General features: G+C 59.1%; 1 protein-coding gene across 1 annotated transcript in view; it reads left to right on the forward strand.

Moving 5' to 3' along the window:
* KCNN3 (potassium calcium-activated channel subfamily N member 3) overlaps window positions 1-22994 on the forward strand; it is a 155206-nt gene that overhangs the window by 121996 nt on the left and 10216 nt on the right. The window contains exons 4-7 of the mRNA XM_004619265.2: window positions 3776-3917; window positions 10718-10828; window positions 19184-19311; window positions 20295-20364. Coding sequence (XP_004619322.1) covers window positions 3776-3917; window positions 10718-10828; window positions 19184-19311; window positions 20295-20364 — 451 coding nt within the window. The remainder of the gene's footprint in view (window positions 1-3775; window positions 3918-10717; window positions 10829-19183; window positions 19312-20294; window positions 20365-22994) is intronic.

Here is a 22994-nt window from a genome sequence, read left to right on the forward strand (position 1 = left end):
TTCAGAGTAGGGCTGGGAGGAGGAGCCTCTCATTTTCTCATGTTTTCTCTCCTGGGTCATCCCTGTCTTTGCTGCCTTGTCGGGGACCTCCTCAGCTTATCACCCGGTCCCTGGGGGAGCCTTTGTTAGACTTGTGTGCCATTCCGAGCACGTGGGCCCGATGCATTATTTTATCTCTCTCCCACCATCCATGAAAGGGCTTTTCCCGAGAGTTTCTCTCTGTGAATGGTCTGTGTTTGATCCAGAGTTCTCTTTTGTTTATTTAATTGACTGCTTTGGTCGGTGTCTTCAATGTGAGAGACTTTCCACAGATGTCTGGGAATTCCTGGCAGTCTGCTTATTTTTAAAGCAGGAGAATGAGCCCGTTCATGGCAGAGGGGTTCAGGCAGGCGCGAGAGCAGACCAGAGTTGTTTATCCACTGTTTCTGCCCCGTCTCACAGCTACTATTTATTTAATCATGTAAAAAGTGAAGCGACACATACTCCATACCCTAATGAGATGATCATAACTATATTAAACTCCCTAAAAAACACCCAAAACCTTTTCCTCCTGAGCCTCTAAATAAATAAAAATGGAGATTTATGCGCTCTCCGCTGCCACCTCCCCAGCGCCCGCCATCTCCTTCCAGTCCCCTATGCAGGAATAGCGTGGGGCAGGCTGTGGATCCGAGACCCAGGTACGCCGCTCAGAAGTTGTAAATCGGTTTGGGAGTTCGTTCCCTCCTCTCCACGTCCACAGTCTTGGACCACCTGTGACTCACGTCACGTCCCGCCTGCTTTTGCACCCCGGCTTCCCTATCTCCATGACGATGCTCCAAGCCCCCAAGAGGGCTCTCCGGGTCCTGTGAGCTCAGATGTCCAGAGCTCCCCGTGAGACGGCCGACCGCTGGGCTGTGGCGGCAGCTGGCTTCTCCTCTTCCTGCTCACGGCAGCAACAGGGTGGTATGTGGTGGGCAGAGTAGGAGCTCGCGAGGACGGGGGAGCACGGGCAGAGCGCGGCGTCTGGAGAGGGCAGCTGAGCGGCGGCCCTTTACGTCGCTCACTCCGAGCACGGGTCTCTCTCCCGGTAAGTCCACCTGCACGGTCAGGGCTGAAGCCAGGAGGCTTGAGTGGGAGCCGTGGGCTTCGCCAGGGAAGGTGGGCTGCTGCGAAGGGCCCGCTGCGGGCGGTGCACCGCCAGGCCTGCGCGTGGAAAGCAGGCTCGCGTCCACACCACAGAGCCGGACGTTTAGGGTCCCCAGTCTTGCTGTTGGGGCCCGTGTGGCCAGACCTGCAGGCTCCCCGCCCTGCGGTGCCCACAGGCCCCCGCCCTGCTGTTCTCCTGCGGCTTCTCAGGCCCGGGGCCCCTCCTGCCTTACTCACCCCCCGAGAGGGGCTGCTGAGCCGCTCACCCCACCCCTCGCTGCAGCCTCAGCTCCTCACACGCCGCCCAGAATCCTCCCAGGGAATGTTTCTGTTCTGCCCCCACACACACACGACAACCACCACTACTTTCAGACCTTACTCAGCACTCCTCCAAAAGTGCTCCCGGTGCAGTGCTCAGGGTCACTGTGGCGTTCCTGGTGTCTAGGATGAGCTCCAGGAGCCCTGCAGACAAAGGCTTCACCCGCCCTCCCTACCCCATCCTCGAACCCAGGGGACACAGCTGGGCTGGGCTGGGCTGGGTTTGGGGGTCACACCTGATGGTGCTCGGGGGACCCTCCGAGCTTTGGTGCTCAGGGCACCCTCTGTGCTCTGGGGTGAGAATCAGGGTGGGCCGCGTGGGGAGGACGGCCCCTTCCCCACTGCGCTGTCTCCTGCCGGGGAGCTCTGCCAAGGGCCGGGAGCTTAGCGCTGCCTGCTCCGTCTTTGCCGGGGGCCGGCTTGTCTGTGGCGCCTGGTGTATCTCAGAGGCTCCTCTCACATGTTGCTCTCGGCCCCTGAGTCTCGCAGCCCAGGCCGGGCCCGAGAGTCGGGGGCACTTGAATCGGTGTGTGAAGATGGGGCCCCATAGCACCCAGCCCCGGCCTGGCAGGGACGAGGCCCCAGGTCTGGGCAGGCCCCTCCATCAGCTCCAGCCTGGGACGGTGACAGGAAGGGTGGGAGAAGGGGCAGCAGGGCAGGGGTAGGGCGGCCCAGCTGCAGTGTCCCCTGGAGGGGCTCCTGCAGCCCCCCTTGGCCAGCAGTAGCCTCCTTTGGGGTCAGGTGGCTCCACTTGCTCCCCTCACAGCCCGACACCCGCTACCTCCCACCAGCCCCCCTTCTCCGAGAGGCTTCTTCCTTTCTCTGTCTGCCCCAGCCTGTGCCCTCCGGGGAGCTTGGAGGCCCAGCTCTGTGCTGGGAACTCAAGGCCCGCTCTCTGAAGTGGCCTCAGGTCTGGCTGGAACCTGGTACCCTCCTCTCTTCTCCCGGAAACGCTCTCTGTCCCACCCTCGGTGGCCCCTGCTGCCTGCCAGCACCTGGGCTTTGCATCTGCTACTTGCTGTGTGTCCTCGGGCAAATCACTCGGTCTCTCTGCTCCACTGCTAACCTTCAGTGGACTCAGGTGGTGGCAGCCCTGGGGACTGAATGCTGTGGTCCCCACATCTCCCATGCAGATGACAGGAGCAGGCATCAGCGTGGCCCTGGTGCTCTCCAACTTACATCCTCCTCCTTCCCCGCACCCCAGCCTCGGGGCTCTGCAGAGAAAATCCACATAGTCCAGTTTCCCCTGGAGGCCAGACCCTGGGGTGCGGGATGCTGAGGGTGCAGATGAAGGCACTGAGACTCTCGGGGTGCTCCCGCACCAGGCTGTGGCTCAGCAGACAGGCATGGGCCAGGGCAGCTCCCACGTGACTGACTTCCGTGGCCCCAGAGGGCTCTGAGCGCTGTCCATCAGGCAGGTTTGACTGCCCGGCCCCTCAGATAGGCTCTGCTGGGCTGGGGAGCGCGTCCATTAAAGACTCAAGCTGGACCAAGGGACGTCCCTGACAATCTCCCGGTGTCCAGGCAGTTGCTGCTGTAGCTTTGGGAGGAGCCCCCCGGCCTCCCGCTTCTGCTCAGCTGCTGGGCGCCAGGCTCTGGCCTCTCAGAGGATGCTGTGGCCCTGGCCGTGCTGGAAATCAGGCCTGAGCAGCCTGCACCTCTCAGGGGGCTGGACGGGGCCACTCCCAGAGGTGCTCAGGTCTCATTCCTGGTGGGGCTTGGGGCACCACTTGTGGTGCCGGGGGTTGAACCCAGATTGGCAGCGTGCAAAGCAAGTGCCCTCCCCGCTGTGCCTGTGCCATCTCTGGCCTGGCCTCCGCCTGGGCCTCAAGGCACTGCCCTTCCCATCCTCTGCCAGGCCCTCCTGCCTCCTGCCTCCAGCCTTCTGCTCCTCCCACGTGCCGCGTGCCCCCGACCCATGTGGGCATATCTCTGTCCTGCTCACTTTGCATTTCAGAGCCCTGGGGTTGCTTTGGAGTTGGAGGTGGAGGAAGCAGAGGAGCACGGACAGGGCAGGGCCATGCCCTCTGCTCGGCGGGGAGCCTTCCTCCTGCAGAGACCCCCGGCACCCCGAGAATCCTCCCCAGGAGGTGCCAGCCTTGTGGCCCATCAGCCCCTTCCAGGGCACGTGAGCCGGATGCCCAGCGTGTCTCCTGAGCTTGGGCTGGCGCTTTCAGTGCATCTAGACTGAGGCCCGGCTCTGTGTCACTCAGGACAGAGCACCTCACCCTGGGCAGTGATGGGGAGGGCCAGGGTGCGCTCCCCAGAACCAGGCAGGCGGCAGCTGGCTCCCGCGGCCGTCCCTGCCCTAACCACCGTGTCCCCTTGGCAGGTACCACGACCAGCAGGATGTCACGAGTAACTTCCTGGGCGCCATGTGGCTCATCTCCATCACATTCCTGTCCATCGGCTACGGGGACATGGTGCCGCACACGTACTGCGGGAAGGGGGTGTGTCTGCTCACGGGCATCATGGTGAGTACCCACCCCGCACCGAAGGTCCGCAGCCTCCCAGGCCGGGAGCTTGGCTGCTGGCGTGGGGGCCACATGTGGGCAACTCCCTGGCACCTCATCAGCCGGAGCTTAGTGGGACTCCTAGGGCTGGGGGCGGGCGTCTGGAGGGACCCCTTAGACAAGTCCCCCACTAATGCCGTGTCTGTGTGTGTGGTGCTGGGTCGGAGTGCTGGGGCCTTCCTAAGCTCCACGTCCCTCAGCGTGCGGTGACCTCAGCTACACTGCCCCTGACACACATACTTGCCTGTCAGGGGGTCGCAGGGCCAGGCAGGCAGCCCATTGAGCTCCCAGGGGTGAGGGGTGGGGGCTGTTCTGCCCTGCCTGCTGGCAACAGCAAGGAGCTGGGTGATGTCCTCCATGTCCCCCACACATTCGCACACACCATGTACGCACACATGTATTCATGCACACATGCTCACACACACGCATGCACACTCAGACAGTGCTCGCATGCACACTCACACACAGTGTTCATGCACACACATTCACACACTCACACATGCATACACATGCACACACATGCACACACATACTCACACACATGCATACTCACACTCACACATGCATACACATTCACACACTCACACATGCATACACATTCACACACTCACACACATGTACACACATACACACTCATGCATGCACACGCATGCACACATGTACGTGTGGCCTACCTACCCTGGCTAAGGATGAGGTACTCCCTCATGCTGGCCATTTTCTATAGGGCAGGTGGTTCTGCCCTCTGCCCTCCCTCTAGCACCCAGAGGGAGCCCCTGTGGCTGCTTTCATGAGAGGATCTGGGGTCCCAGGGAGGTCACAGCTGAGCGAGGCGGGGGTGCCAGCCTTGCCTGGCCCTCGCCCTTCCTGCCTGCCCCCGCCCCTCATACTTGGGTGCCAGTCCTTCCCTTCAGGCCCCCACTGCATCTCCTTGCCCACCCCAGCTCCCCTGAAGAGGGTAAGCCCTCTGTAGCCCGGAGGCTTCCCCAGGGCAGGGCCCACAGCGCCAGTCCCCGAGGCCTCTCCCCGGTCCTGGCCAGGTGGGGGCCATGGAGCAAGCTCTGTCCTGGCTCTGGGCCCACTGGCACCAGCCGACCAGGCCCAGCTCTGCCTCCAGAGAGGACAGAAGTGCCAGCCAGGCTTTCCTGCCTCCACGCTGCTCGGGGTGTGAGCCTGGCACCCCCGAGTCCATGGGCTGGGCAGCGCGGGCCGGGCTGTGGCCTGCTGGGATCCTCCATTGTCTTTAAACCGAGCTATTCCCCAGCTCAGCTCAGAGCGGCATGGCACCGAGGCTTCCCCGGCCTCCTGCCTTCCCTGGGCTGTGGCATCTGCCCTCCCTGCACCCCCGGAGGTGCCTCTTGGCTCCAGGCTCTCCAGCAGCCTCTAGGAAGGAACCTTTTGTTCCTCGTTCCCAGGGGCAAGGGACCCTCCGAAACGGGGGACCTCCTTCCGATCAGACGTGCTGCTCCAGCCTTTCATCTACTCTCACAGAAACCCAACAGCCTCAAACCGTTCCTTCCCATACACAGGCCCGGGCCACGGCACCATTCATTACTGATGTTTTCACCAGCCACTAGTCAGCTGCTTCACGTGGGTCAGCAGTGCAGCCCCCGGGGGCCGTTACTCTAACAAATGTGACTTTTTCTAGGCTGAGTCACTTCTGCCAGGGTTCCACGGGAACTCTGCCCCCACCCTCCCCTTGCCCTGCTGTTGCTGCAGGAGCCCAGGGGAAAGGTAGAGTTTCCTGTGTGTTACCATGGCCACCACACAGGCCGGCAGGCCTGCTCGGGAAGGGAAGGAAAGATCTGAGTGTATGTGCGTGTGCATGTGTATGTGCGCGTGTGTGTGTGTGTGTCACAGTGTCACACACACACACACACACACACACACACACGCATGCGGCGCCCGCAAGGGCTGTAAATAGTCTTAATCATTGTTTTCTCTGGCAATCCCAGTAACGGTGTAATTATCAACCATTAAGCAGGGTATATAATTGTCTGAGCAACTTGACACTGTTGGCAAAGGCCTGGTGTGTCTGAGGTTTCACCCCCAAAGGCAGATCCATGAAGGCCCCGTGTCCTTGTGAGAGAGGAGTGAAAGGCTCCTGTGAGGCCTGGACCAGAGACTGGGCAGCCAAGGGTCTGGGACCCGAAAAGACAAGAGCGTGGAAAGGTGAAGTTGCCGTGTCTTGACGGGGCAGTGGCACTAGCCTGGCCTGGGCTGGCCCTTTGCTTCCGCAGGCCTCAGGACCTTTGGTTCCCAGGTGGCCCCCATCTAGCCACCTCCTAAGGCTGACTCACTGAGTGGCCCCTACCTGCGCAGGACAAGCACCCCCTCCGGGGAAGGCCGTGGTGGGCCAGAGTGAGGGTCCCCGAGAAGCTTGTCCGGAGGGCAGGGGAAGGTGGAGGCTGGCCAGCAGGGTTGAGTCATCGCAGTGGGGGAGCCGGGGCTCGCGGCTGCCTGGTGTCGGCTTCAGAGGGGAGCCGCTTCCCGAAACACCTTGGTTCCCGACCAACTGATGTTATTTTCGTTGCCTCGCGGAGTCGCCGCGGGAACAGACTCCAGCCGTCAGCCTCCCTCCTCCACCCGCCACCGGCGCTGTGTTTGATCTCGGGCTCCTTTCCTTGGAAACACCTCATCCTCCTTCCCCCTTGGGATATTTCTTCTTCCTGATCAAGGTTTCCCAGCCGGAAAAGGTTTCTTGGAAACCACAAGTGGTTGGGCAGAGACGGGGCCCGCCCGGCCCTATGCCCAGGGCAGGTGGGTTCACCCCAGCCACCCCTGGGTGCTGCCCCCGAGAGGGGCTGCGCCCCCCCTCCCCGGGAGCTAGGAGTCACACTGAGAAGCTTCTGGAGAGCTGGCTGGGGTCCTCGGTGAACCAGGACCGGCTCCTCCTGAGGCAGATGTCAGAGTCAGGGGCTGACCCGACCCACAGGGCGCCCCCGCCTCAGCACTCACCTCTCTGGCCACCAGCCAGGTCCTTAGTCCCACCCAGGCTGCACATGCTCACTCAGCCCTTGTCTCCTGAGGCCAGCTGCACCCGCAGGCCGGCAGAGAGGCTGGGTCCCAAAGGAGCTGGGTGACCCCCGGCCCCCATGAGGAGTCATGGGGGCGGGGGAGGCCCTGGTCACTCCCCTCCTCACCTGTCCCCTAGCCAAGACTCTGTCCAGTGCTGCCGGCACCCTGCTGGCCCTGCCTTCTTCCCTCCCCATCATCTCTCCCCACCCCCTTTCCCTCTCTCCCCCCCCCCCCCCCCCCACTCAGGGCCTCTCTCCCAGCTCTCCTCCCTCTCCCCCACACTCTGAATGGGCCCCACAGGCTGGGTTGCACCACCTCTGCTTCCGGAAGCTTCCTGAAGCTTGCTAATGTCTGAGCCCTCTAATGGGAAGATACAGGTTAGGCTTCATTATTGGTGATTACCCTTTACCATTTGGACAGTATGCTCTTTGTCTCTCCCTCTCTCTCCCTCCCCCCCTCCCCTCTCTCACTCTTATTCCAATTCAAATCAGGGCTGAGAGTTTAAGCATGCTTGGGAGACCTGAAAGGAAGTTTTGACATCTTCCTGTTGAAAGAAACCAGCCCAATGGCCAGAGTGATAGCACAGTGGTAGGGGCATTTGCCTTGCACACCTGCTGAGCAGCTGACCTGGGTTCAATCCCCAGCATCCCATATGGTCCCCTGAGCACCACCAGGACTAATTCCTGAGTGCAGAGCCAGGAGTAACTCCTGAGCATCGCCAGGTGTGGCCTGCATCCCCCATCCCACCCCCTGCCACCAACAACAAAAATTTCCTTTCCTCTTCTCTATGGCTCAAAACAAGCCATTATTTGGGGGCTGGACGCCAACAGTACAGTGTAGGGCACTTGCCTCGAATGCAGCTGACCCGGGTTCTATCCCTGGCTTCCCCTGTGATTCCCCAAGCACCGCCAAGAGTAATTCCTGATGCTCAGGAGTAACCCCTGAGCATCAACAGGTATGCCCCGCCCAAAACACAAAAGAACAATGACAACTAAAGAAACGTCCCGGACTCTCTGACGCCCCCTGCAGGAGTGGGGTCTCCGGCACTGGAAGACAGTTCCCTGGGGGGTCCTCGGGCTGCCCGAGAAGCCCCTCAGAGAGCTCAGCTGCATCTCCCGTCACTCGCAGTCTGGCAGCCCTGGATGGGGCTGAGACTGGAGTCGGCCTGTCCGGTCCCTGAGCACAGGGCAGCCGGCCAGGGCCGCACGTGCAGGCCGAGGGGTGCCCCCGGCCCGGGCAGGGGCTGGCCTCTCGGGGAGAGGCTCAGACGACCCTCCCTGTGGGGTTCATCAGGCAGGCACAGCAAAGAGGGTCTGAGCACCGGGGGCTGGCACATGAGGTGGGGCCTGTGCCAGCCGCGGGAAGCCCTGGGATGGACCCCAGCCCTGCGTGGGTCCAGCAACTGGGCTCACAGGACCAGGCCACGGCCCCCCCTGGGGTGGCCCCTAGAAACATGCAGTGGGGCCTGAGAGGTAGCCCGTGGGCAGGGGCTCTGCCTTTGCCCTTGGCTGACCTGTGTAGTCCCTCGAGCCCCACCAGGAGGGACCCCCTGAGCACAGAGCCAGGAGTAAGCCCTGCCAGGTATGGCCCAAATTCCAAAACACCACCCCCAGTACATAAATGATACAAGAATAAAAGATTAATAAATGTCTCAAGAGCCCTCGGGGAAGGTTGGGGCCAGTCTCCTGGCTCCCTGCTCACCCCCCAGGGCTCCAGGGCTCCTGCCCTGGGGTGAGGAGGAGGGAGGGGTGGTCATTCGCTCCTCCCGTGCCTCTGGAAGCGCCCAGGGTCCTCTGCAGGTCCTGAGGGCCCAGTTTGAGGCCCAGCATCACCACTATGGTGGCCCACGCACTTGCTGGAGGGAGTGAGGGAAGCGGGTGCAGCCAGGCTTAGCCCCCGGCAGCAGCCCCCGGGCCACGGGTCCTTCTGGAGCACGGGGAGGACAGTGTGACAGTGTGTTCCAGCTCACCGCTGGTTCCTTCTTAATGCTCCCACTGCCTCCTCCCTCCTTCCCTCCAACCCTTCCTCCCTCCAACCCTTCCTCCCTCCTTCCTCCCTCCCTCCTTCCCTTCCTTCTTCCTTCCTTCCTTCCTTCCTTCCTTCCCTCCTTCCTTCCTCCCTCCCTTCCCTCCTCCCTCCCTCCCTCCCTCCCTCCCTCCCTCCCTCCCTCCCTCCTTCCTTCCTTCCTTCCTTCCTTCCTTCCTTCCTTCCTTCCTTCCTTCCTTTCTTCCCTCCTACCCTTCTCCTCCCTCCCTTCCCTTCTTCTTTCCTTCCTCCTATCCTTCCTCCTTCCCTCCCTTCCTTCCTCCCTCCCTCCTTTCCTTCCTTCCTTCCTTCCTTCCTTCCTTCCTTCCTTCCTTCCTTCCTTCCTTCCCTCCTTCCTTCCTTTCTTTCTCCTCTCTCTTCCTTTCTTCCCTCCTTCTTTCTTCTCTCTCCCTTCCTTCTTCCTCCTTCTGTCCTCCCCTTATCCTTTCCTCTCCTCCTTCTTCCTTCCTTCCTTCCTTCCTTCCATCCTTCCTTCCTTCCTTCCTTCCTTCCTTCCTTCCTTCCTTCCTCCCCCCTCCCTCCCTCCCTCCTTCCTCCCTCCCCCCTCCCTCCCTCTCTCTCTTCTTTCTTTCTTCCTTCCTTTCCTTTCTTTCTTTCTTTCTTTCTTTCTTTCTTTCTTTCTTTCTTTCTTTCTTTCTTTCTTTCTTTCTTTCTTTCTTTCTTTCTTTCTTCCTTTCTTTCTTTTTTCCTCCCCCCCTCCTTCCCTCCCACCCTTCCTTCTCCTTCCTTCCTTCCTCCTTCCTTCCTTCCTTCCTTCCTTCCTTCCTTCCTTCCTTCCTCCCTCCCTCCCTCCCTCCCTCCCTCCCTCCCTCACCTCCCTCCCTCCCTCCCTCCCTCCCTCCCTTCCTTCCTTCCTTCCTTCCTTCCTTCCTTCCTTCCTTCCTTCCTTCCTTCCTTCCTTCCTTCCCCTCCTTTCATGAAGAAGCAGGGTTTACTGTGGTGGGGTGGGATGGGCGAGCAGACTCAGGGGGAGCAGCTCCAAGGCTCTCGGGGAGGACTGTGCCTGTCCTGTCCACAGGCCACCCATCGGGGTGTATGTGAGCCCGCAGGCGTCTGCAATGAGCCTCTTTCAGCCTGCACGTCTTCCACTCGCCGCACTCCCTGGGTGAAGTCTCCCTTCCTGGACTCATGGAGCTTCTCGTGTCCAGGGGACTTGAACTCGGCCCTGGACAGAGCCCCCATCCCATGTGCCTTCCTCAGCTTGGTGCAGATGGACATGATGAATTGGCCAGTGTGGATTATGGCCTCTGTGCCCTGAGGCTTTCCAAAGGCATCCACATCCTGAGCCGGAGGCTGGGTCAGCATGAGAGCAGACAGGAAAGGACTGTCCCCTGCGAAGTTCTGTCTGCAGGGTCCCTTAGAGGAGCCCCTGCTGATGCCACCTGCAGCCGCCACACCCCACAGGGCGGAGCACACGCATGCCCTCATTTTCAGAAAGAGTCTCTACCCGGGGCAGATGACCTGTCCACTCCAAGTGGCCATGGCCTTCTTTCTTAGCTCCCTGCAGGAGACGGTCTGTAGGTGCCAGACCCGCCGTGGGCCCGCACAGCTGGCCTGTCCCCCTGTCCACTGTCGCTTCGAATCCCCCCAAGCCCAGCCCGTGCTGAGCTGCTCCAGGGGCACCTCGGGGTGCCCAGGGGCTCACTAGAGCTTCCGTGGAGCCCGTCCCCTCTTTGACACTGTGTCTCCCGGCCCTGCAGGGCGCGGGCTGCACGGCACTCGTGGTGGCCGTCGTGGCCCGGAAGCTGGAGCTTACCAAGGCCGAGAAGCACGTGCACAACTTCATGATGGACACCCAGCTCACCAAACGGGTAAGACCGAGCTGCTGGCCATGCCGGGTGGACGCCGGGGCTTGGGAGGGCCCCCACCCCGCACAGACAGGCAGGCCCTGGGGGTGAGGGGCCCATGCTCCCGTCTTCTCATCAATCACGGTGCAAAGGTCTAGGCCAGCCAAGTGTTCCCCTGATTGTGAGATCTGTAGCGTCCCATGGCACCGGCCCCTGGCTCAGGGTCCAGGCTGAATCACCCAGCACGAAGTCACATTTGTGTTTGGGCTCAAATGTTTTCTTGGTGCTGATTCAGAAGGGCAGGGAAAGTCTTCAGAAATGCTCCTGAAAGCATGTCTAAATCCAATCCTTAAAAAAAAAAAAAAAATAAAAAAATTAAAGACCTTCCTCCTGGCACCACCACGCTCCTAAATATCGTTGGTCGAGACACCACCATCCGATTGTCCTGGGCTTTCCAGAGAACGTTCCTCCCTTGTTCCCTTATGAAGGTGGCGACGGAGGATGGAAGGTGGAAATACGCAGCAAGGGGGAGGGGGTTTCACTCCTGAAAGTCTCAGCCTCTCCACCCCCCACCCCAGTGAATTGTCAGGGAAGAAAAAGAGAAAAGGCCCATTTAGAAGAGACAGAAACGAGCCTTCCAGGAGAGCAGCGGGCCAAATGCGAGAGGCAGGAGCTGTTTATTTAATGACAGCTTTTATGGAAAATTCTTTCAAGTTGCAGGCTGAGCGGAGGGCAGGAGAGACAGTTTCCTGCAGCACTTTGCCTGAGCCGGGAGGCCAGGGGGTCAGAGGCCCACGCTGGCGTCTTCTCATTAAGGACGAAGTGGGTTAGGAGAGCCACAAGCAACCACATTTGGATTTGGGGTTCTGAAAGCCAGAGACGTTCAGTGATTAGTGTTGCGGTGCTGAAGGAAAAAAAAAAATGTGTTAAAAATTGAGACAAAGCAAAGAGAGAACAAAAAGAGCGGGTGAATGGGAGGGTGGGCACGCTCGCCCGCAGGAGGCAGTGGGAGAGTGTGCAGTTGCCAAGGCCGCTCTGGCTTCTCTGCAGAATTATTTATGGCGTTTGATTGTTTGGTCTTTGATTACATTTACTGGATTCTTTCAAGAGCCTCCACAGATGTCCCGAGGAAACGGGTCCAAGCAAAGACCGGGGAGCTGTCGACATCGGCGTGGCCCAGGGCTGCCCGTCGTACAAAGGGAAACATTTTTGATGGTGCAAAGATGGTAGAACTGAAGGCCGATCCCCGAGGGGAGGACTTGCCGGGCGCGAGACTGTCCTTCCGTCCTGCTAATGCAGGCAAAGGGCAGTGCTCGGTCTGAGCAAATTCCAGAAGTCATTGGGACACCTAAAGGCAAACAGACTCGCATCTATTCTCCTGACAGGATTTTGTGCAGGAGAGAGGGGCCAGACAGGAGAAACCTCCAGAATGTTGCAGAAGCACCTTCCCAAGTGCCGAGACACACACAGGCCCCCTGTTTATTCTGGGTTGCTTTTCAGAACCAAGGACTTTGCTTTGCATTTCTTGTTCTTCCTTTGTCCTCCCCATGTTTCATTCTGTAAATCAGACGCTGGAGGAAAATAAAGTCGAGCCAAGCCAGCTTGTGTTGAGGACGGGAAAATAAACCATCCCCCCTGCAATATAATCGTCGAAGGAGATGAGATTTTGATTGCTAATTTCAGTCCTTCAAAAAGGATTCTTTGAAGTCCTCCTGGAGTCCACTTACTTTTTTGAAAAGTAGGGCTGAAAATCAAATCAACAAATACTTATCGCTCAGCCATGAATGCAAGGGGGCAGCTTTTTAATCGAATAACATCTTGTTTTCCTGAGAACACTCAAATCTGTGGACATATCCCTTTAGCTTGTAATATCTGTTCCCAGTGGATTAAACAACAGAAAAGAAAGGTTCTTGCAGAGAGGATTTCCAAAGCTGGCAGGGTTTGGCATCCCGAAGTCCTTTCATAGAACTTGGGTCGGAAGGAGATTGACACCCAGGACTGTCTGCTCTGGTCTTGCCCAGGTTGGCCCTGACTGATAGAAGCCCACCTACCTCTGTCTGCTCTCTGTCCTCTCAGAATGGCTCACAGCTCCCATCAGAAATGGTTCCTGGGCCAAAAGGACAAGCCCCCCACCCCGCCCCACCCTGACGGTAATCAGAGGCCATGTGGCACCATGCCAAGCCTCTCCAGAGAGGACAGCCAGAGGGTGTCGAGATAAAAGCAATCACTCACTGTCCACACAACGATTCTTCCCACATTGAGGCCAGAAACAAACAAACAAACAAAAAAGAGGACTCAGAACCTATTAATCATAGGCACACTCGAGTTGTTGATTCATCCTTAGGGCTTGCCCCCTTTCCACTCTCCTCTGTGTGTTTATTTCAGAAGGCAGCTGGGGGACCGTCTGACGGTGCTAGGGAGGAACCCGGTTCCTGGACTCGGGAGGTAGCTGAGCATACGCTTAGGGTTCCGCTGCCCCGTGTTGCCCCCAGGCACGGCACCAGGAGCTCCCAGTACTGCCCTGTGTGCCACCCCATCCCCCCACCCCCAAAACAAAGCAGATCTCCTGTTTTTTTTTCTGAATCCCAAATCCCATGACTCTTTTTCTTTTCACCTATGTGACCTGTCGACCTGGCGTATTGTCTTTTCTGTATTTAAGGCAGGCCCAGCATCCCACACCACCTTACTGCCATTGTTATTCTATAATTATAATCTTTTTTGCTAACCCTCGGGGCTACTAGATAATATATATGTAAATGACACATAGAAAAACTGTCAGAAAAGACCTCAGATCCTCATTCTTCTCTTCCTCTCCCATCGCTCTGCTTGATGTCTCCCAAGACACCCATCTCGGGGGGCCCACCCCACACACATGCTCTGCTCTGCGGGTGCTGGGTGGGCTCCAGCGGGCTCCAAGACTCAAGTCACCCCCATTTAAATAGGCAGGTCTGTGAGCGGCGAGGCGGGCTGTCCGCAGGCACTCTGGGCTGCAGTGCCCATGGCTGGGAGATGCCCATGTCCCTCACCTGTGCCCAAGGCAGACAGAAAGTCCAGGCACTGGCCCCGGTCCAGGACTGTCCCCACATCCTTGGCCGGGGGTCTCACGCCAAACACTTTTATCCATGTACACATCCCCTTGAAATCCTGGGCTAAAGCTCTTGTCCCCCTAAACCCATTGTCTGCTCAGCCAGTGATACTCCCTGGCCCCTTCAGGCTCAGGAGGGCTTGTCCATGCCCAGGACAGGCCTGCCCATGTGGTACAGCCACAGGCCCCCGGCTTCTGCTCCCAGACTTCCAGGTGCCTGAGTCTCGCTCCCTCCCACATGCCTTCCCTTCCCTCCTGTGCCTCTGCCGGGACCTGCACCCGCACTCTTCGAGCCCCTCAGCTCCAACTGTAGCCACCACCTGCTTCACCCTGCTGCGCCCCTCCCTGCTCCGCGGGACCCCCAAGCAGGGCGCAGAGAGCAGGTCTTCATCCAGCACGCGCCCCATGTGCCTTGCAGACCTGCGGGTCTCTGTGTGGTGGCGGTGCAGGGGGGTGGTCTTGGCCGTGTGTCAGGCCCCTGGGATAACTGAACTCTGAAGCCAGCTAAGTCAGGCTCGCCCCGACCTTTCATCCTGTGCATTTTCCCAGCAGGCTACGGGGAAAGGCTGGGGTCGAGCTTTGCTCACGGTGGGGTATTGCTTAGGGGAGACAGTGTGGCCTTTGGGGCCCCCTGGGGTGTGGAGGGTTCTTTAAGGGGCCCTGGAGGGAGGACTGACAGCTGGCTGGGCCCAGAGCGAATTCCCAGAAGCTTTAATCTCTTTAGCACTGATCAAATCAGCAAGCGCGCGGCTGATCTGATCCGGAAGGCTCGCTCTCCCCAGAAGGGAAAGGAATGATTTCCCCACATGGTCCGGCCTCGGCAGACAGCGCCGGTTTCTTGGTGACAGTTGTAGACACGTTGAACTGGGGCAGCTGCTTGGGGGCGAGCTGCTGAGCCCCAGGCCTGGGGACGCGGGTGTGCCGGGAGACCCAGCTGGGTGGGCTGCCCGGTGAGTGGGGGGCCACCGGCGGCAGCTCACCCTCAGGCCTGCGGGGACCCAGGGCACCTTCCAGCGTGGCCAACTCTGAACCAGGCTGGCCCTCAGCAGGCCCGGCACCCAGGAGCAGGTTCTCGGGCGCTGAACAATGGGACAGCAGGGAGGGCGTTTGAATTGCACACAGCAGACCGGGCTCAATCCCCGGGATTCCCCTGGGACCCCTAGGCACTGCAGGAGTGACCCCTGAGCACCGCTGGGTATGGCCCAGATACCAAAACAACTACAGCAAAGCCAGGTCCCACCCACAGGGAGCAGCACCCCCGTGCCGGGTCCAGAGCTGCGCCTCAGCCGGGCAGCTCCCCGCAAAGAGCCCTGGCAGCCGCGTCCAGCCTCAGAGATATCTCCGTCCTCCCTCCCGCCCGATGCCCTGCTGGCCTCAGGCCTGGCTGAGGTGCCTGAATAGGATGGACTGGGCTGAGGGGAGGAGAGCGGGTGTGGACAGAGGTAAGAGGGCTGGAGGGAGCCAGCAGGAACTGTGGGGCAGTGGGGAAGAGTCGGGTAGGCAGAGGGGAGGGGGCGCCCCATGTGCCTTGCAGACAGGTAGGCCTGTGTGGGTGGTGGTGCAGGGGGTGGTCCTGGCTGTGTGCCAGCGCCCCTGGGATAACCAAACTCTGAAGCCAGGCTCGCCCGACCTCCCAGCTCCTCCCTGTCCCCGGGCATGGGAGCCGACGGTCCCTGCCTGCCCCCTGCACTCCCGCCCGCGGGCGCCTCAGGCCCTTGTCCCTGGGGTCCGCAGTAGAATAGGCCTCCCAGTGCATCCCTAAAGACATGGAGGGGGCCAAGGGTGGCCCCACCCTGCCCCCTCCGTTATGGAGCTGGGAGCAAGGGCGTGTGATGTGTATGAGCGTGCCACTCCCTGAATGGGTGAGAGGACCCTGGGTGCGGGCACCAGACCCACACCTGCTGTTCTGGGGATCTTCTCCTGGGCACGGGGAGAGAGAAGGAAGTGGGTGTGGCTGGGGCTGACGGGCCGTGAGTAAAGGCGCCCTGCATGGAACCAGCTCCAGGCCCTGCCGGTGGGCCCGTGCGGCCCCTCATAGCTCCCCATTCCCAGCCGCCTGCCTCCCCCTCGCTGGGTTTTCTCCAGCTCTGCACGACACGCTGTGTCCTGGCCCTGGGGAGGGACGGGGCGTCATCCCCCACAGCCATCTCAGAGCGGACGGGCCTCACCCGAGTGTCCCGCAGGCACAAGGAACAAAGCCAAGCCTCAGATTCAGTCCCCGGTCCTGGGTGTGGGGGGGGGGTCACACACACAGCTCCTGCTCCTTGGGGTTCAGCGGGGGGCTTGGGACGCAGCTGGTACCCCGCCCCCTCCAAGGACACTGGCTCGGTGGCTCCCACCATCCTGGCACAGTTTTCTTGCCCAGGCGTGCAAACCCAAGATGCTGCCCAGACAGTGCCCAGTGAGAGCAGAGCTCGGCTGGGGAGGCGTCGAGGCAGCCGGTGCCAGGGCTCCGGGGCAGCGGGCGGAGAGCACGCGCACCCACGGCGCTCCATCCTGACTGCAGCGGTGGCCAGCCTCACTCAGTCCTTCCAGATCCCTCACCCCCAGCCCAGGAGCACCCAGGGGGCAGCCAAGCCCCTCCTCTGGGCACGGCGAAGCCCAGGAGGGGCTCATGACATCTGCAGCCCAGTGGTGCTGGCTGTCCGGGCTGCGTGTGGACGGGGACCCCGGGCCCCAGCCCGCCGACAGCCTCTCACCAGAGGCAGCGCAGGGCAGTTGAAAGCCTATTTCTTCCTCTCTTGCAGATATCGATCTACTTTAGCTTTGTGCCCAGCCGTTTGCTGGCAATTAATTTCCGAGTCAGCACCAAGGCTGCATTTAACATCACTTTTCCAAACCCGCGGGGGCCTACTGCTCAGAGCCATAAGGATGATGGGCTGCTCCAGCCAGCTGTGCGGGCGGGTACCCGGGGCTTCGGGGTCTGGACTCCCCCAGTGAGGGCCGGGACAAGAGCGATGGACCACCCCACCCCATCCTTTCCAGCTCCTCCATTCCGGAGAACAGGAAATCGTTTTTGTTTGCGTAGAGATGGAATCTAGCTGGGCTTCTCTTCCAACCCTCATGGAAACCACCTGCTTTGCTTGGACGTGGCCCTGGTTTGGAGATGGCTGTTGGCTGTGTACTCTGGCCCTCACATTCCATCCCTGAAGTGTCCTCATAGGTCATATGAGGGTCTGGGCTGGTTGAGCAGAACCAAGCGGGCACTTTAGCCATGACAGGACCCTCCCGGCCCGTACAGACTCTGCTTGACCATCTGTGGTCGTGATCTGTGCCTCAGTTGCTTTGCCAGTGAGATGGGGCTAGTGCCTGCCTGTATTATGTCCTGTGCATGAACTGAGCCGGCACTGGCGTCCTCAGACTGCCACCACCGACAACATCACTGCCTCCTTTCAGCCTCTGAACAGGCTGATTGGGGGAGGACCGATCCCCCTCCCCGTCTGACAGAGACTGAAACATTCACCCTTGCCTTCTCCCCTTCAGCCTGCGTTCACATCACACTGAGAGCCACGCTGTCCACCGGTGTCCATCTCGGGCCTATTCACGCCACACAGAGAGTCACGTCCAGTGCGCAGTGGTGCTGTCCATTGCACAGTCAGCCTCTCAGGCCACGCACATTCGCTTTCTTGGGCTGGCCCAGAACACCCTCCGCAGGCCCCTGTGGGTGCTGTGAGGAGGAGGAGGAGGAGGAGGAGGAGGCGATGGTCGCTGGGCTAGCCTCGGAGCCGGAGTGGCGCCCGCCCTCCCCCTTCTTTGCACCAGGGAAACCAGAGAAGTCACGCCTCAAACTGCCTTCTTCCTGCACAGATCAGGGGACCGTTTCCCTCAGCCGAGAGAAGCTTCTCTACACGGCCGCCCTCTGCCAGAGGGTCCGGGACAGCACCCAGAAACGCCCCGACTCTCCCACCCCCCCTCACCTGCACACCCACCACTCCCTCCTTGTCCTCACCACCTGCTTCCTGTCAGGCAAGAAAGTTCCAGAGGTGGGCAATTAAGTCATTTCAAATCATTTTTCACAGTGGATTTTTCCTGAGCACCAGAAAAAGCAATATTTATGTCAGTGAGACGTTTCTGAGAAGACTTAGCTGTTCTTTAAAAAAAAAAAAAAGGAAAAGAAAGAAGAGGAAAAAAAGCATGACTTCAGCGTCAATGAGAAATATAATCTCCAGCCTGAGTAATAAATTTTTTTAACAAACATACACACAGTAAAAGTTATCAGCCTGAAAAACAATGTTTTCTTGGCCTTCCCACACGTCTCAGTATTTTAACTAAGTCCCATCTGCTGATGTCAGGTTGAAGAGGCAGGTCTGTGCTCTCCAGTTTTATTAAAACACTTTCTGGCTGGTAAACGGGTTTCTCCACGCTGGCCTGCTTAGTCCCGGGCTGCCGGCCCGTGGGCCTGTGCCAATTTGCATGGCTGCTGACAGAAATGGGAACAGTTCATCAAAAACCTGTTTAGCTGTGCTTTAGAAGAAATATTTCCTCTTGCTCTTCTTACTAATCGCTGGAGATGTCTGTGTTTGGGCTGAAGCTGTGTCCCCTGCCATCTGGATGCCATTGATCTGTCTCCACTCTGGCGTGAGCGGATGTTCTCGGTGGTTTCCATGTCAACAGATGACAGCGTCCTGTGTGGGAACACTGCGTGGCACAGCACGGCTTTCACACCTCCATCCCGTCACTGCCTTTCAGATGTCGCTTTGAAATCACTTCCGCTCTAGGCCTCTTGCGTTTCCACGTGGATGTGCCGGGTGTTGAGGAACGGAAGCGAGAGGCGTGCAGCTACCCAGAGCTTCATTCCGTGGGCATGACGTCCCCTCCAAGGGGACGCTTAAAAGCTCCAGCTGATAGGAAATCTGTTTGCTCTCTGCATCCAAGAAACGTACCCTGTGCGCAGAACGGAGCCTTGACCAGAGCCGGGCTCGCACGCCCACAGGCAGCCAAGCTGTGTCTGTCCATTCTGAGGGTGCCCAGGCCTCGGGCCTTGGTAGCACAGCCTGTTTAAATACAGCCGCTGCCACGGGAGGGAGGGGCAGTTCGGGGGTAACTACCAAAGACATGAGATGGCCCTCAGCTTGGGTCTCCAGTCTGCCGTGTCCAGGCAGAATGAGCAAGAAAGGAACTAGAATCATTTTGGCTCAGAGGTCATGGTTTGATGGTGGACGGAGCTGGCCGCAGAACGAGCTTCTTAGAAGTGGGGGGCATCTCTAAGTAGGGGAGCAGCTACAACACCACACCCCACAAGGACCCCAGGGAACGAGTCCCAGGGCTCACCTGCCTGATTTCTTTTCCCTTAGATCAAGAACGCCGCGGCGAATGTCCTCCGGGAAACGTGGCTGATCTACAAACACACAAAGCTGCTAAAGAAGATCGACCACGCCAAGGTCAGGAAACACCAGAGGAAGTTCCTGCAGGCCATTCACCAGTGAGTCCGCGCCCCTCACCCCCCGCGCCTCCCCCAGCCGGGGCCTCTTGGGTCTTCTTATAAAAGAATTTTCTCTTCTGTTCCACTGTGAGCATTTGGGGTGTCGCTGGGAATGGAGCTGAGGGTAGAGGCACTGGCCTTGCATGTGTGCGGGCCGGTGAGACCCCCGGCAGCCAACAGTAAACTTTAGGGGGCATGGCCTGGCCCGTCAGCTGTTTGTTCTTTTCTCTCCTGTCACTCCAGCCTGCGCAGACTTCCAGGGAGGGTGAGCACTAGAGCCAGAGCCTTGAAGACCTCTCCCCCACCCCACACACAACACACAACACAAATGCACATTTCACACCACACACAACGCATGCTCCAGACACAAATTCCACACATAGCACACACACTGTCAGGCACACCACAAATGTACCCACACAACATACACTGACATGCACGAGTGTGCATGCAACACACATGCGTGGAGACCACATAAGGATATCACACACATAAAGTCAGATGCACACCTCACACACATACACACCACACAAGTACACACACAGGCACATGACAAACAGACCGTGCACACACACAGACACACACAACTCCTGTTACAACTTGAAGGAAAATATATTGTCTGTTTTATATAATATCTATTACAAAAAGGTGAGTGGACAAGGAGAATGAGGGCAGGATTCTGACCTGCAGGCTTGGGGAGTCCCTGAAAGGTCCAGGGGAGGGCACTGAGGTGACCAGCACTGTTTAGGTGAAGCTGTGGGTGCAGAGCAAGGACTGGAGAGAAGGTGGACACTGAAGGGACAGGGCAGGGCCAGAAGTGCGCCTGTGCAGAGACCAATGGGGCCTGGCCTGGCCTGGTGTAGTTATGCCCAGCCTCTGTGCTGGGCACAGTCAGCAGACACACTCAGGAGGACAAGGAGCCAGCACTGGGCATCACTGTAACACACACTTGAAGGGTGTGGCTGTGTCCACTCTCTCCACAGACTGAGGAGCGTCAAGATGGAGCAGAGGAAGCTGAGTGACCAGGCCAACACCCTGGTGGACCTTTCCAAGGTGAGTAGCCACACTGGGAGGTGCCCTGGCCAGGCCTGGCATGCTCTGACTGGCTCCTCACTGGCTCGGAGGACCCAGCTCCAGTCCTCACCATTCACGGGCTACTAGCGTGTCTGTTGTCTGTTTTGGTCTGGGGTACCACACAGAGCCCAGCGGTGCTCAGGGATCACTCCTGGCAGGGCTCGGGGGACCATAGGTTGTGCTGGGGATCAAACCAGGCTTGGCTGTGTGCAAGACAAGAGCCTTAACTTCTGTACAATTGCTCTGGCACATCTGTTGTATTTTAAGACCTGGCATTTCTTTTCCCTTTTGATCATCTTCCCCCTTCTTTTTTTTTTTTTCTGGGTCATACCCGGCGATGCACAGGGGTTATTCCTGGCTCTGCACTCAGGAATTACTCCTGGCAGTGCTCAGGGGACCATATGGGATGCTGGGAATCAAACCCGGGTCATCTGCATGCAAGGCAAATGCCCTACCCACTGTGCTATTGCTCCAGTCCCCTCTTCCCCCTTCTTTTAGCAATTATTTTACTGTTGGTAATGTATAACCCAGCTGAGCACCTTTGGCATGTAGGCGTATGGTGTGGCAGTGCTAAGTCCATGGCATCGCCCCTAGAGTTAGGGTCAGCCACCACCTCGCTCTGTTTCACAACTGGTCCCCAGTAACAATCCTGTCCAGCCTCCTCCCCTAACCTCCTGGGAACCATCATTTCACTTTCGGTCTCACTGAATGGACGTGGCCCAGTGCCCCACAAGCAAGACCACAGTATCTGTCCCCTGGTGGAGGGTGGGAGTGGGGCCAGGGCCAGTCCTGGCTCTGTGCTCAGGATGACTCCGTGTGGCTTGAGGACCACCTGCGGGGCCAGGGACTGATTTGGCGGCAACACGAAGTGGCCATATACTAGGCATGGCCTCCCCTCTGGACTGGCTCTCTGGCCCCAGGAGCATTTGCTTTGCTGCCGTGGTCCCCGCCGAGGCCCGTCCATGCCTGGGCTCACTGGGCTGTCCTGTCACACTTTTGCGGGTGCTTTCAGGGCAGGCCATAAGGACTCCCCAGGGCGAGTCCCACTGACAAGGATGGTGATTGTGAGGAGACAATGGGGCTATCTCTATTCCCTGCTGAAGAATCCGGTCATGGGCTACCATGATCAGGCCAGAGTCATAGCTCTGTGTGCAACACAGCTTGCCTTGTGTGCAGCTGACCAGGGTTCAATGCCCAGCACCCCCTATAGCTCCCCGAGCCCTCCAGGAGTGATTCCTTGAGTGCAGAGCCAGGGGTTAACCCCTGAGCACCACCGGGTGTGCCCCTCAAACCAAAACGAAAAGGACTTCTTTCTTGAAACTGCATCCTCTAACCCTTAGAGCCCAGCCTTGCTGCACTCATGGACAGGTAGTCTGGAAAACATGAAGACACCCAAAGGGAGAGCCTTCCCCTGGAGCCACGGGGGGCTGTGGGAGGGGGCGCTGTCACGCTGTCACTGCGTGGATTTCCAGCACTGGGTTTCCAAAGACACTGTGAAGAAACGCTCTCCTTTGCAAGTCCCCGAGGTGAAGGAAGGAGGCCGTGCTGCCTGCAGAGCCGTGTGGGAGCCCTAAAGTGAGCCCCCACCCTGCCCCCAATTGTCGATGAAGTGCACAGCCCAGGGCCTGGCTGGCAGAACATCCCCACAGATGTCAATTACTGTGATGGAACATTTGGGTAGGCAAGAGGCACTCCCCAGGGCCAGTTAAGCCCCCCTGGAAAGCAGGGAGTAAGCGGTGTTTGTGGGAGCGGAGCCCCGTACCGGTGCCCTGTTCAATGAAGGGGCTGCCCTGAAAAGGGCTGGCAGCAGGGCCTCCCCCCGGGACACCTGACTCCATCCCTCGGGAGAAGCCGCCCACCTGCCTTTGGGGGAGGCGTCGAATGGGGCTCCTGGGATCTGCGGGGGTGCAGGGGCGTGAGGGGGCAGCAGAGAGCAGGAGGCCGGTCCCTGGGTGACCTGGCAGGGGCTCTGAGAGACTCAGGATCAGAAGCCCAGGACGTCTCGCTGCAGCTGAAGCTCCAGGCAGGCCCCTGGTGAGCTGCCGGAAGAAGCCAGCTAGAATCAGACACCCACGGTGCGTTTCCTCTCCGGTTCAGCGCCTGCCTGCAGCCCTCCCGCCTCCCCTGACAGCTACAGACAGCAGAAACATTTCCTGCCTCTAAGGCCCGGCCAGCCAGGCCCTGTTCTGGTTCTAACACAGACAAGGCCAGCCACTGGTCTTCAGGTCAAGTTCTCGAAATGATTGACCAGATCAGAGTCATGTGTCCACCCTTGGACCAATCAGCCGTGGCCAGGGAAAAAGGGCTGGGGGCCCACCCTGGGAGATTTGGGAATGGCCCTGCAGCGCCCGGAGAGAGGGCACATAAAGTCAAGAAAGGAATCACACACCCCGAGCCGAGACACCGGCACTGTCCCCCTGGCCTTTGCTACGTTGGATTTATAGTTTTTCTCCCCAGCTGCCCCCATGCGGGCCTTTCTATGGAGGCAACGGTCTGTTGCTATGGCGTTGTCGAAGGGGAGAGCCGGGAGCAGCTGATGTCCATCTTCACGTCCCGTTACAGCCCTTTGTCCCTGCTGGAGCTTCTCTCCAGCGAGGGGGGCGGCCTCC

This window comes from Sorex araneus, chromosome 5, assembly GCF_027595985.1.
Source record: "Sorex araneus isolate mSorAra2 chromosome 5, mSorAra2.pri, whole genome shotgun sequence".
Classification (NCBI taxonomy): Eukaryota; Metazoa; Chordata; class Mammalia; order Eulipotyphla; family Soricidae; genus Sorex; species Sorex araneus.